At 37.7% G+C, this 15,364-nt stretch overlaps 1 protein-coding gene across 1 annotated transcript in view; it reads right to left on the reverse strand.

The window, feature by feature from the left end:
• The window catches only part of LRP1B (LDL receptor related protein 1B), a 2,108,848-nt gene that overhangs the window by 1,159,569 nt on the left and 933,915 nt on the right, over positions 1 to 15,364 (reverse strand). Inside the window, exons 4-5 of the mRNA XM_066345498.1 lie at positions 14,087 to 14,206; positions 5,374 to 5,502 (exon numbers count right to left, since the gene is read on the reverse strand). Coding sequence (XP_066201595.1) covers positions 5,374 to 5,502; positions 14,087 to 14,206 — 249 coding nt within the window. The remainder of the gene's footprint in view (positions 1 to 5,373; positions 5,503 to 14,086; positions 14,207 to 15,364) is intronic.

Consider the following 15,364-nt stretch of genomic DNA (forward strand, 5'->3'; position numbering starts at 1 on the left):
GTTACTTTTTAATGTACATCACAGACTTCCTTCAATTTGGAAATCATTTATTTTAACATGAAATGGAGAGTTAGACTAGATTATGTTTGAAGTTCTTCTCAACTCTGAAATACTTGGTTCTGTATCTCTGTAGTCAGGTCAATATTAATATTACTAAGAATAAAAAAGAATATAATTTATCTGTGTTGCATGAATTAACACAAATCAAAGGTCTCCTGCCTACCATTAATCTCTTTCCTCATCTGCTACAGTGCCTAAGGCTTCTCCCCTTTTTAGAGGTAGTTCTTAAAGGTGTTCTTGAGGCTTATGAATTTTGTTTCGACTCAGGCATTACATTGCAAAGGGGGGTTAATCAATTAACTTAAATTAATTTACCTAATTATTATCAATTGTCAGATTGAAAATAAGACCCACAATAAGCTTTAGGGTGAATAGTTGGGGAGCAACCATGATATCATTCTGTGCTAAATTAGTTCATCACTTTTATAAAAGCAGTTTCCCAGACAACGGCTCTGCTTTTCTCTGCCTTTACACACAAGGCTACTTCTCCCAGAAACTTTTATTTTCCCATCATACTGTAAGGCCTTTGAAGAACCCTCCTCTCATGTCTACTCTAGCTTCTCATTGTATCTTTTGGGCATGATATTTTTATATTGATCTGTCTTTCTAAAGCCCATAGATCTTTTATACACATCCACTGTCTTGAGTCATCTCATTCTAAACTTCTGTGCTTTCTCACACTCCCAGTTTCTGAGAGTTCTGAATTTCCGGCTTGACTTGCAAGAAAGACAGGCTCTATAGTCGAATAGGGTAGAATTATAGAGAAAGAAAAGAGAGGGGCTGATTTAAGCAGCCAGGTAATGAAAAGGAGGAATGATAAAGCCTTAGGATCAAGTTTCCTAGCTTCCTTCAGTTACAGCAACACTATAGTATGATAAAATTGTCCAAAAAAATTTTAAGCTGATAAAAGAAATGAAATATAACTAAAGCCGAAAAAATTTTCTAGTTTACTTGTTGTCAATATGGGAAAAGTAAAGCAAAATTGTTCATTTTCCTTTTGAACTGTACAGATACATGGGTTCGAATTGATGTGACCCTTAGAACTAGTCAGTCTATGTTATAGATTTGTGCCCATTTACTTTATTACAACTCATTGTCATTAAACTATAAACCCCAGAAACTTTCCCATGGAAACTGTACTTTTAAAACTCTGTAGGCCAGTATTGTCATTAAGCCAACCACCTAGAAGTGAAGACATTTATATATTCTATTATCAATTCTAGAGTCATCAAATATCCCTGAAGCAGTATTCCATTATGGTGTACCGACCCTCTCTCGTTACACTCTATTATTGCCAGAAACCCTCTCCATGTAGAAAGGGAGAAAGTGCCTCTTTGTCCAGGGTTTATTACATTACACTTTCCCCGTGAATGCACAGCAATATTGTGTGGATCAATAGAAACAGCAAAGAAAAAGCCTTCTACTTCCTCACTCCATCAATATTTAAAATCACAACTCTCAGTGGTGGGCAAAGAGACATATATAACCTGACCTAATTTTTCTCAAGATTGTTCCTGAAAAATAAATAGGACTCTATAAATCAAATCAGTAATTCAAAGAAATAAACTAAGAAGTAACAGAGTTACTGTCTTTGTAATTTTGTATACAAATGTGTTTTGTAAATAATTATAAACACACTATCTCAGGAAATCACTGGAATTATAACATAAGCTCATGTTGTATGTAAAGGGGGAGAGCAGAAGCAGCTTGCTAAGCAAATCCAATGCTTTGCTTAACCTGGATGTGAAAAAGGGAATCCCATTCTAGACCTGATTTTCTAATTGCTAATAAATAGGGTAGGAGGACATTCATTAATTTATCAAAGCATCATAATTTGAAAATGCATGAAATAAAACCAGATTAGGGCCCTGGCCAGTTGGCTCAGCGGTAGAGCATCAGCCTGGCGTGCGGGGAACCTGGGTTCGATTCCGGGCCAGGGCAAATAGGAGAAGCGCCCATTTGCTTCTCCACCCCCCCCTCCTTCCTCTCTGTCTCTCTCTTCCCCTCCCGCAGCCAAGGCTCCATTGGAGCAAAGATGGCCCGGGCACTGGGGATGGCTCCTTGGCCTCTGCCCCAGGCACTAGAGTGGCTCTGGTCGCGGCAGAGCGACGCCCTGGAGGGGCAGAGCATCCCCCCTGGTGGGCAGAGCGTTGCACCTGGTGGGCGTGCCAGGTGGATACCAGTTGGGCGCATGCGGGAGTCTGTCTGACTGTCTCTCCCCGTTTCCAGCTTCAGAAATAGAAAAAACAAAACAAAACAAAAAAACAAAACCAGATTAGGGGAGTTATAAAAAGCCCAATAGACAATTAAGTACATAAAAGAAGACATAGGTACTAAACTCATGGACCTGGGTTTTAAAGAGCATTTTATGAATTTGACTCCAAAGGCAAGAGAAGTGAAGGCAAAAATTAATGAATGGGACTACATCAGACTAAGAAGTTTTTGCTCAGCGAGAGAAACTGATAACAAAATAAACAGAAAGCCAACTAAATGGGAAATGATATTTTCAAACAACAGCTCAGATAAGGGCCTAATATCCAAAATATACAAAGAACTCATAAAACTCAACAACAAACAAACAAACAATCCAATAAAAAATGGGAAGAGGACATGAACAGACACTTTTCCCAGGAAGAAATACAAATGGCCAACAGATATATGAAAAGATGCTCATCTTCTTTAATTATTAGAGAAATGCAAATCAAAACGGCAATGAGATAACACCTCACAGCTGTTAGATTAGCTATTATCAACAAGACAGGTAATAGCAAATGTTGGAGAGGCTGTGGAGAAAAAGGAACCCTCATACACTGTTGGTGGGAATGTAAAGTAGTACAACCATTATGGAAGAAAGTATGGTGGTTCCTCAAAAAACTGAAAATAGAACTACCTTATGACCCAGCAATCCCTCTACTGGGTATATACCCCCAAAACTCAGAAACATTGATACGTAAAGACACATGCAGCCCCATGTTTATTGCAGCATTGTTCACAGTGGCCAGGACATGGAAACAACCAAAAAGCCCTTCAATAGATGACTGGATAAAGAAGATGTGGCACATATACACTATGGAATACTACTCAGCCATAAGAAATGATGACATCGTATCATTTACAGCAAAATGGTGGGATCTTGATAACATTATACGAAGTGAAATAAGTAAATCAGAAAAAAACAGGAACTGCATTATTCCATACATAGGTGGGACATAAAAGTGAGACTAAGAGACATTGATAAGAGTTTGGTGGTTACGGGGGGGAGGGGGGAATGGGAGAGGGAAAGGGGGAGGGGGAGGGGCACACAGAAAACTAGATAGAAGGTGACAGAGGAAAATCTGACTTTGGGTGATGGGTATGCAACATAATTGAACGACAAGATAACCTGGACATGTTATCTTTGAATATATGTATCCTGATTTATTGATGTCGTCCCATTAAAAAAATAAAATTATTTTTTAAAAAAGCCCAATAGAATATGATATATAATACCTTCCTATACTATTCCAAAGCTAATTAAGCCCACAAAAAATTAACATTATCTTATTGTTACCAGCACAATTAAAGGTTATTTCTTTACATCAACAATACTTCTGAGGGTTAACTGTAGGCTGAAAACTGCGTAGCAACTATAGGCTTTATTTGCAAGTAAGAAGTAAAAGAAAGGCAATTTTTAAACATGAAATTTAAACACTTAAGAGTGGAGCATTGGATTTAGTCATTTTAATCAGGAAGAGAAGTTTGTTTTTTTCTTCTCTCCCTTTATTCTTTCTTCTATCACAAATATTGAGTACCTGTATGTTTCAGGCAATAACAAAAACTCAGTAAATAACAGCAAACAAAACACAAGTTATATAATCTAATGCTTACATTATTCTGGGGAAGTCAAATGTAAATCTAATGCACAAATTTGTTCATTTCAAATGGTAATGCTATAAAAATTAAAATAAAAAAATCACATAGTGATAGAGTAGGTATACATAATTAAATAAAATTAGGAAATAAGATAATGATGGAAAGGGTATGCACTATTAAATAGAATGCTCAGAGAAGGTCATTTTGAATGTTGACATTTTAGCCAAAACTTGAATGATACAAGTGTGAATATCATAGGGAAAAGCATTGCAGGTAGACAAAACAGCAAGTGGAATGATGTCCAAGCGAGAGCAATATGGTTGAAGAAGGACCTGGACACCAGTACGATTGGTGCGTGCTGAAGGAGTAGTGGGAAATGAGACGGGAAAGGTAAATGGTGCCAATTTGGCCCTTCTAGGTCCTGTGAGAAGTTTGAATTTTACTCTCAAGGTAAGTGAAAGTTATTGAAGAATTATTTTTTAATTTTTCCATTGATTTGATAAAGACAGAAACGGGAAAGGAGAGAAAGAGAAGCATCAATTCAATTTTCCACTTAGTGGTTCCATTTAATTGTGCACTCATTGACTTTTTTCTTACATGTGGCCTTACTAAGAAGGGGACCCATGACCTCTAAGCTCAATCCACTGAGTCACCAATCGGGGTCATCACTGGGAGATTGTTAAGCCAGTGAGTGACCTGATCTAGTTTATACTGTAGCAGATCATTTGAAGTACTACATGGAGTATGAATTCTGGAGGGGAACTGAAATCAGTTAAGAACCTATTACCTAGTCTAGGAGAGAGATGGGTAATTCAAATCAATCAATCAATCCCTTTAGAACAGATTTTTGTTAATTAGAAGCTTCCTGTAATGAAAAGAGTTGTATCATGATCAGTGACAACTAAAGAACTGCTGTGGCCCCTGGCCAGTTGGCTCAGTGGTAGAGCATCAGCCTGGTGTGTGGATGTTCTAGATTCAACTCCTGGCCAGGGTACACAGCAGAAGTGCCCATCTACTTCTCCACCCTTCCTCCTCTCCTTTCTATCTCTCTCTTCCCCTCCTGCAGCCAAGGCGCCATTGGAGTAAAGTTGGCCCGGGCGCTGAGGATGGCTCCATGGCCTCACCTCAGGAGCTGGAATGGCTCTGGTTGCAATAGAACAACATCCCAGATGGGCAGAGCATCGCCCCCTGGTGGGCATGCCGGGTGGATCCCAGTGAGGCGCATGCAGGAATCTGTCTCCCTGCCTCCCTTCTTCTCACTTCAGAAAAATAAATAATAATAGTAATAATAATAATAATAAATAAAAATAAAAAGGAACTGTTCTGGATTTCTAAGTATAAATCAACAAATTAAAATAAAGCAAAAATCTCTTTATTCAATGTCCATATTATTCTACCACATTTTGAAAATATCTTTAGAAATAAATAAATTCTAGAAGGACAAACAAGATGATAACTTACCATTTTTAGCTTTGCAAGATCTGTTGTCCGGCTGCATTATATAGCCCTCTGCACAACTGCAAGCATAGGATCCGTACGTATTTAGGCAGGTCTGGCTGCATGTACCATAAATGGCACATTCATCTTGATCTAAAAGGAAAATTGGCGTTTCTCAGCAGATTTATTATTGGACATTTTCTTTCCTTGAAGAAAACATTTTCCCTATATTTTTGGAACAGACTATTGTTTAAAAACAAAAGGCCAGCTCTAGTGATTCATTTCAAAACCATGCTAACTAAAAATGTAATAAATATTATTTAAAAATCTGCTAAATCATTGTTGCTTTAATAGTTACAGGGATACAAGATAAACTTAATATCATATATTTTATTTTAAAAGAGGGCTTGTTTACATTTTTGATGGGCAGGCCAGAAGTTCTTGTTCTGCAAAGATATAAAGTACACTTTAATGAATATTTGTTGAATAGTTATATTGTTTATAACACTGACTTTTCTAATTTAATAAAGAATTAGAGTAATAACATGGTTTTCAATAAAATTAAATAATTCAATAAAATTAAATAAGGGACCTGAGCCAGCTATGCAAACTATCCTCACTAAATAAAAATAAATGAAATAAAAAATCTAAAAACTATTAGTTAGTTTTTAAAATAAAAATATCATCTTAATTAAATTTTATTTTAATATTTATGGCTTTCTTTCTACTTCCTCTCTCCTTCTTCTTTCTATATTTCCTTCCTGTAGCAGCTTGTTTAAATCTCTATAAACTGCAGTATTCAATGATTTTAAACCAAACAGGCAAAAATAAAAATCTGTCAGTCAATGACTTAGGCTAACTTGTACATTAGTCTGTTCTGTGTGCCAAGCAATATAGTGATCCCAAAGAAACCAAAGTTGATAAAAAATGGTTCTTATCCTTAAATAAAACAAGCCTAATAAAATGCAATTTTGATTCTTTGAATTTCCTTATAATAAAGGCATACTCTATGTATGGTAGAGACATAGAGAAGGAAGTGAAACTGCTTGGAGCTAGAGGAGAATGTTAAGTAAAGCCTGCATATGAGCTGAGTTTAAAGAATAATTTGAATTTCCTAAAACTGAGTAAAAAAATTGAGATGGAATGGGGAGTTCTAGTTTAACAAAATAGCAGTGAAAAAGCATTGGGAAGACAAAGTGGTGATTTTGAAGAAGTGTAGAGTCAAATGAAGTAAAGGAGTGGTAAGAGATGGTGCAGGGAAAGTAGTTTTAGGACCAGATATTTGGCCCTAAAAGTAGGTTTAGGACCAGTGATTTGTATGATAAGTTAAAGAATTGTACTTTTTACCTAGACATTGGGAAGCTATATGACAAACTTTGTATTTTAAAATTAGAACACAATAAATACATTTGTGAATATAGAGAAGAGATCCTAGAAAATTAGATATGTACAAATTTCACATAAATTGTATTTTGAAGTAAGTCAGTGGTAATAGAAATGAAAAAAAAAAGTAAATGAACTCAAATATTTAAGAAATAGAAAACATGTAAAGACTAATGGGATATGATGAAATTGAATGATAGCCCAATTTATATGAAGCATAGATTTGAGTGGAATTATCATGGAAGGAAATAATGAGTTTGGTTTGGATGTGTTATATTTGATGAGTTTGTAGGGAATTCTTGAGTAAATGACTAACAAGTATTTGGAAATATGAGACTGGTAAGATGGGCCAGATCTGTTCTGGAATATTTGGGAGTTGACAGAATATGGATAATATATTAAAAACAAAACAAGAAGTTGAGACTCTTGGAAATCATTTTGGAGAAAGGGTTTGAGGAAAGAGACAGAAAAGGAAGAAGAGAGAAAAGCTGATAAGATGACCAATGAGGGCTTGGTGTAAAGTAGTTTAAACTGGTATGGTACAATGAAATATATATTTGGTTTTTGACCTTAGTTCCTCAAACCAATGTACTTTTTTTAACAATTAAAAGTGTTCTTTGCTATTTTATTTTTATTTATTTATTTTTATTTTTATTATTTTATTTTATTTTTTTAAATAAAAGGTGGAGAAGCAGAGACAGACTCCCACACGCATGTCAACTGGATCCACCTGATAAGCCCCTAACAGGCAATGCTTTGCCCATCTGGGCCATTGCTCCGTAGCTCAGCAACCGAGCTATTTTAGCACAAGAGGCGAGGCCATGGAGCCATCCTCAGCACCCAGGGTAACTTTTGCTTGAATCACTCAATCCATGGCTGTAGGAGGGGTAGAGAGAGAGAGAGAGAGAGAAATGGGGGGGGGGGGGGAGCAGATGGTTGCTTTTCCAGTGTGCCCTGACAGGAATTGAACCCAGGACTTTCTCATGCTGGACTGATGCTCTACCACTGAGCCAGCTGGCCAGGGCCACTTTCTTATTTTATAATGAGGCCCTTTGGAATATGCAGAACCTATGTTAATAGGTCACTCAGGGTGGAACTACTAGATAATATCAGGATAGAGGCTAGTCCCCAGAAGAACCAAACAGATGATAAAGGGTGGGAACTCTCAGCCACACCCTTTGATTCCTCAAAACTAAGAAAGTCATTTGCTAATGAAAAGCAAAAAGATTATTGGGAGCTAAGGGGTGATTTTAATTGAAAAGCTATGCATTTGTATGACATTAATTTACACTTTTCTCAAATTTCTTTAGCTTTGTATACAAACTAGCTTGCATTCCGGGATGGCTTGTTTGAAGTAAGTTGTTTTGGGGATAGAAAGAATAATGTTTGAAGTAAGTCTACAGTGATTATGGAAGAAATTAAACCTTATATTTGGTAAAATCCAGTCCATAATGGCAGATATGATTTTTATCTATTTTCACAAATGTTTCAAATAAATATATTGGTTCTTATTTTAGTTTTTCTGATATCATTACATTGTCCAGAAGAGCAATATGATTAATGATTTCTCTTGTTTCTTCTCCCTACCCAGAATGCACTGCTGTGACATTGATATAACTCCACAATATTGGCCACAAAGGAATAGGCACATCATTACTTGTAATGCTGCCTTTTATTTCCCTTCAAGGACAGAAGAAATCCTGCAAATATGGCTTCTACAAAGTGTAAATGATGTTCAGACTTGGCCATTCAGGAGAGTGGAGAAAATAACAAGAGCTCCTCTTCCACCAGTGACCTTTCATAATGATTGCTTTATAATTTCTTATTGTGGATGTTGGGCAGATAAAATATATTATGCTCACTTTGTTAAAGATGGTGCTGCCCACATGGAAGTCCATCGCCCAGGTGATGGTATTGGTTGCCCTTCTTGCTTGGGATGGACGTGATTATATTCATGTGTGTTGGGGGCGGCTATGGGCAGGCAGGATCCTTGTAGCCTGCGGCTTGGTTTTGGGACTGAGCCTTTCCAACCGTCTTTGATGTGGGGTGGTGCACTCTCATGAGGAATCCCATTATGCCTCAGATAAGTGACATTGTATCAGAGACTTCCTTGTTTGCATATTGGAATAAAGGTTTTGAATCTACACTCTAAAGGGGGGGAGACCTGGAGCTTGCTCTCTGGTTCCTGAGATTAGCATTAGAGCAGAGAGCAGAGAAAGGCCACATGGAGGAGGCCAGGAGAAGCAGCCAAGATGGTGGAATGCTAAAGGAGAAGCCTGTTCATGCAGAGTTTGTGCAGAGCGAAGGAGATGGGGAACAGAGGTAAATAAGTCTGGTGAGGTAGAAACCTTTGATTCTAGGAAACTCGGATAACTCAGTGGCTTTGGGAGCCCTGAATGAAAATGGCCCGCCGGGTGCAAGCTATGATTAAAGCTAATGGCCCACCAGTTCTTGGTTCCATTGTTTCATTACTATCTGTCCGAATCCTATGCGAACCTGCATGGGCCATGTGGCTGAGATGGTGGCTTTGGCTACTGGCTTTATGAAAAAAGAAAAGGCAAAAAAAAGAAAAAAAGAAAGTAGGGGCCACATACTAAACCTGACAAGCTCAGAGAAGGCCTGTTTGGCAGTCTTACAAACTCAAAGAGGGAAAGTAACCACATAAGATGGCCTGAAAAATTAAAAATTTCTAACTAAAAGCAGTTTATGACCAGTAGTCATGTCCTGGGGCAGTATTTTTCTCTAACAAAGGTCAGTGCTTATCATAATTGAGCCTGTCATCTTTTTGCATCTACAGTAAGGTACTTGATAACATGCTTTTGAAAGAGTAACCTTTTCTAGCCCTTCAGGCCAAACTACCCCTTCAGAGGAGAAACCACAAATCCTCTAGTTATTATTATGTTAATTGTTCACTGTTAACTATTTTTCCTTGTCTATGTAAAAGAAGTACATGTCTATTCATTAATTTTTATTCAATCTCAGAGATTTTCCAGTTTTGCTTTCTCCACCTCCCTAACCCATCTGTAATGGATTTCATGTAACCTCCTTATTTCTTCCCCTTCAATTCTGATGTATAAATTAAGTAATGAAATTGCCATTTTCTGGAACATAATCTCAATCGGTTGAGATTTTGCTTCCTGGCAATTGTCAACAGTTTGGCTCAAATAAACTCATAAAAATCCTTACAGGTTTGGATGTTGTTGGTCAAATAAGTTTTTAAATATGATATATATGTTTGCTCACTTATAGTTTGTATTGGGTGTGGGGGACAGGCTGTAAGCAGGCAGGATTCTTCTATCCCTATTTTGTATATTGGATTAAAGGTTTTGATTTCTGCACTATAAAGTGGGACAGACCAGGAGCTTGCTCTCTCTTGGTTCCTGAGATTAGTATTAGAGAGGAGAACAGAGAAAGGCCACATGGAATAGGCCAGGAGAAGCAGCCAAGATGGCGGAGTGCTGAGGGAGAAGCCAGTTTGTGTAGAGTTTGTGCAGGGAGAAAGAAGGAGATGGGGAACAGAGGTGAATAAGTCTGATAAGCTAGAAACCTTTTATTCTAGGAAACTTGGATAAGTCAGTAGCTTTGTGATCACTGAATGAGTGGGTTTTGCAACCCAGTGTGTGTTTTTACTTGCCTGCCGGGTACAAGCTAGGATTAAAAGTGATAGCCAACCAGTTTTTGGCTCCATTGTTTCTTAATCGACTATCTGAATCCAATGCGAACCTGCATGGGCCAGGCGGCTGTGATGGTGGCCGTGGCTACTGGCTTTACAGTAATCATGTAGATATATTAGCCTACCCTGAGTGAATAATAACTACTTGTTGGTCAAATAAGTTTTTAAATATGATATATATGTTTGCTCACTTATAGTTTGCATTGGGTGTGGGGGACAGGCTGTAAGCAGACAGAGTCCTTATAGGCTAAGGCTTAGTTTTAAAACTAAGCTTTTCCCCACACCCTCAGACCATTGGAGGGCTTCCATATACAGTGTTCCTCTCACTGACCACCAATGAAAGAGGTGCCCCTTCTGGAAGTGCGGCGGGTGGCAGGATAAATGGCCTCAGGGGGCTGCATGCGACCTGCGGGCCGTGGTTTGGGGATGCCTGCTTGACTGTTGCATGATGTGGTGTGGTGCACTCATGAAGAATCCCATTATGCCTCAGATAAGTGACTTTGTATTAGAGACTGTCTTGTTTGTATATTTGATTAATGGTTTTGATTTCTATACTATAAAATGGGGCAGAGGAGCCCATGCTGGAGGAGAGCAGAGAAAGGCCATGTGGAGGAGAGGAGAAGCAGCCAAGATGGTGGAGTGCTAAAGGAGAAGCCAGTTTGTGCAGAGTTTGTGCAGAGAGAAGGAGATGGGGAATAGAGGTGAATAGGCTGGTGAGGTAGAAACCTTTGATTCTAGGAAACTCGAATGAGTCAGTGACTTTGGGAGCCCTGAATGGAAAAAGAAGTGTTTTCCCACTATTTATTTCCTGCCTGCTGGGTACAAGCTAGGATAAAGATGATGGCCCACCAGTTATTGGCTCCATTGTTTCTTTACCATTTGTCCGAATCAAATACAAACCTGCACGGGCCAGGCGGCTGTGATGGGGGCCACGGCTACTGGCTTTACACTATTGTTTTGATGTAAAAACTGTATATATGTCTAATTCCTGTGACTTCTAAGGGGTCTACTCCTGTCAGAACTTCTGATTTTGTTCTCAAAGTCTGACCAACTTGAAAATAATGTGAGTCAAAAAAAGACATCAATTTGGTCCCCATTTAGTCATATTAGGAAGTCTCTGGGTCTCATATACACTTAGTAATAACTGCTTCTATAACATTTGTATAATGGAGAAAACAAACAATAAACTACAAATTCAAGGCCCAAATTAAAAAGCAATGAGTCTCCTCAGATTAAGAATTGAGGAATGGGCTCTGAAGATCTCGTTTTAACCCAATTCTATTATTGAGAAGATGTGTGGATTTAAGTAAATCACATAATCTCAGGGTAAAACTTTGCTTATTTGGATTTTGAATAATATTCTGTGTGAGGGCCCTTTCAATTTTAAGATTCTGTTTTAAGGTACAAGAGATAATGTTGTTCAAATAAGTTTGTAAAATGTGATTTTTATGTTTGCTTGCTTATAGGTTGCACTGGGGACTGGGCAGTGCCAGGTATATGTAGGTCTGTAAAATTGCAAATTACCTTCCTGCTTGGGAAGGGTCATTGTTCTGCTAATGTTTGCTGGAAGAGAGATTTTTACGCCAGAAAGTTTTGAAAAGAGCAAAAGAAGAAGAAAAAAGAAGTCAATTTGTGCAGAGAGAGAAGCCGTGTTTGCAGATGGAGAGCAGAGAGAATGCAGGGTACTGAGGAAGAAGCCAGTTTATGCAGAGAGGACAAGGTGTGCAGATGGGGAACCAGAGGTAAAGGGGTTTTTGTGAGCTCTGCTGAGACTGGTGAGGCCTTTGATTCTAGGAAAAACCAGAGAAGATTCTCCTGGTTGTAGAACTGGAGAATGTGTCAGTGCCTTTGGGAGCCCTGATGTTGGGCAGATAAAATGTATTATGCTCACTTTGTTAAAGACGGCGCTGCCCACGTGGAGGCCGTCACCCAGGTGATATTAATGTGTGTCTCTGTGGGCAGGTAGAATCCTTGTAGCCTGGGGCTTGGTTTTGGGATTAAGCCTTTCCCACCCGTTTTGATGTGGGGCGGTACCATCCAATCATGCCTCAGAGAAGTGTCTTTGTATTAGAGACTTCCCTATTTTGTATATTGGATTAAGGGTTTGGATTTCTACACTGTGGGGACGGAGTGGGAGCTTGCTCTCTTGGTTCCTGGGATGATTAGCATGAGAGAGCAGAGGGAGCAGAACAGAGAGCAGAAAGAGGCCATGTGCCCAGGAGAAGCAGCCAAGATGGCGGAGTGCTGAGTGAGATGCCAGTTTGTGCAGAGTTTGAGGAAGGAGATGGGGAACTGAGGAGAATAAGGCTGGTGAGCTAGAAACCTTTGATTCTAGGAAACTCGGATAATTCAGTGGCTTTGTGAGCACTGAATGTGAGTGAGTTTTGGAGCCCAGTGTGTATTTTTACTTGCCTGCCGGGTACAAGCTAGAATTAAAGACTATGGCCCACCAGTTTGTGGCTCCGTTGTTTCTTTACAGACTGTCCGAATCCAATGTGAACCTGCATGGGCCTGGCGGCTGCTCCGATGATAACCCTGGCTGCTGGCTTTACACCTGAGTAAAAGGGAAGTGTTTTCCCTGTGTGTTGCTCATTGGGCAGTGTGAGATATTAATAAAGGAATGGCCCACCATTTTTTGGCTATATTGTTTCTTTACTGTCTAATTTATTAAATATTTCTGAATTCAATGGGAACCTGCATGTGAATGGCCATGATGGCTATGGCTGTGACTGCTGGCTATACAGATAATATTAAAGCAAAAGTTACTAAATACTAAAGAACCAATTTCTTTAGAAAATATTCTTTTTATTAGTATCTGTGTCAATGCAGATATTCCTTAATTTTATATACAGATTCTTCATTTTGTGTTTTCTACATATAGATTCTAAATATTATATAAAGTGCTATGGAGTTTATATATAGAGAGAAATAACGTAGAATTGTTCAGTATGACAATGTGAAGTCATTTTACAAAGTAAACGTTTGTTCTAGCAGGGGTCCCCAAACTTTTTACACAGGGGGCCAGGTCACTGTCCCTCAGACCATTGGAGGGCCGCCACATACAGTGCTCCTCTCACTGACCACCAATGAAAGAGGTTCCCCTTCCAGAAGTGCAGCGGGGGGGTCAAATAAATGGCCTCAGGGGGCCGAATGCAGCCCCACGGGCCAGGCCGTAGTTTGGGGATGCCTGTTCTAGATTATTCACAAAGCAAGAATTAAGACATTAAAAAAAGAAGTATTTTTCTGTTCATCATTATTGCTAGTGATAAAATACCAATTGTCAGAATTACTAATGTAAAAATTGTAAAGAATATTACATGAGTATTATTAACCTAACTTAGTGGTAACAAAGGTATAACACTCTGCAACTATATAATAGGCACAATACAATTAGAAAGTTAAAATAATTAAATCTGATGTTTTAATGGTTAACTAAAACACTTATTGATATTTCCCATGTTTGACATTATTGCAACATAAAATGAAAAATGTCTAGTATAAATGCATACCTATAATATTTTTATGGTTTTTTGGGAGGAATATTAACTTTTAAATCTCAGTGGAAAAATAATATAAACACTGTGTGTAGCATATGGTAAGTTCTCAAAGATACCTCATTAAATTTATTTTCACTTAGCCTCTGTAAAAATTAAAAATTGAATAGCCACCTTTCATACTTACCTTTACAGCTTCTTCCATCTTCGTTGACTTCAAATCCTTCCTCACAGTAACATCTTGTACTATTTCTGGCCACTGCACACTTATACTGACAATTCAACTTCTGGCAATTAGGTAACAGTTCTGTAGTGAAAAAAACAAAAATATTAAATCAGTATGACTATGCACACATGTATAGTGTTTAAATTTAGATATTGTTAATATTTACTCAGTGCATCCTCTAAAATTTCTGTGATTGGTCAAGGGAACAAACAGAATTTATTCCCTCTAAAATATGTTTGTTTGCATTAATTTAAAGTATTGTTAATAAAATTTCAGGTCTATCTGTTTGGTCTTTTGCTTTTTAGCTTATTATGTATGCTCAAAGTCAAAAAATCCTTTCAAAGGCTGGTAAATGAAATATTTCAAGAGGAAAAATGTCAGCTCACTGGTTGGTTTTACCATTTATGCAATGCCTTTCCTATCTGACACATCGATTGATTTTCTACCTTTTGAGGGCTTGTTTTGATTGATCAATCAATGTGTAACCTTCACCACAATCAATGTGAATATATTCAATTTCAATAATTTATCTTTCATTAGTGGCAAATATTAACAAATATATTTTATTATATCTGAATTCTTTCAGAGAAAATATATCATTAAAACAAAGTTAGCAAACCCTCAGAGCATATTAAGGTTAATTATTACAGCACTGTGAAAACAGCTAAAGTGAAAGCAGTATATTCACTTCACAAATAATTTCTAACAGAAATAAGATTTGCTAAACTTGAAAATTACATGAATAGACTGTCTAACTGATTTTATTATGTGAAAATAGGTGTATTAATGGAGGGCAAAAACCCTCCCACCCCACTACGGGAAGAAAAATAAGGTTTTGAAGATTAAACTTAAATTATTCATATGCTGATATTTGCCACAGTTTAATTGCTGCTTCAGAAAAAAATATAAATTATTATAAAATTTCTAAAATGTCTGAGAAAAGGAAGAGCAAGAATATTTCAAACAAAAATATGATATTCTACTAGAAATTTAATTATCCACAGTGTTTTCTCAGCCTAATTACTTTTGAAGTCTTTCACATAACTATTTCATGTAAGTTTTGTCCTTAAAACTCTAAATCTTCTTTCTATTGGTTACACATATGTTATAATCTTGCTTTCGACTTCTCTGAGGAAACTGAAGCTGTCAGAAGAGATTTTCCACAGCTTCGTGCTTTATATCTGCCCGGCTCTGCATACTCTTATCTCTCTTGCTCTTCAAACTTGCTCGAACTCATAG

Source organism: Saccopteryx leptura, chromosome 7 (genome assembly GCF_036850995.1).
Source record: "Saccopteryx leptura isolate mSacLep1 chromosome 7, mSacLep1_pri_phased_curated, whole genome shotgun sequence".
NCBI classification, from domain to species: domain Eukaryota; kingdom Metazoa; phylum Chordata; class Mammalia; order Chiroptera; family Emballonuridae; genus Saccopteryx; species Saccopteryx leptura.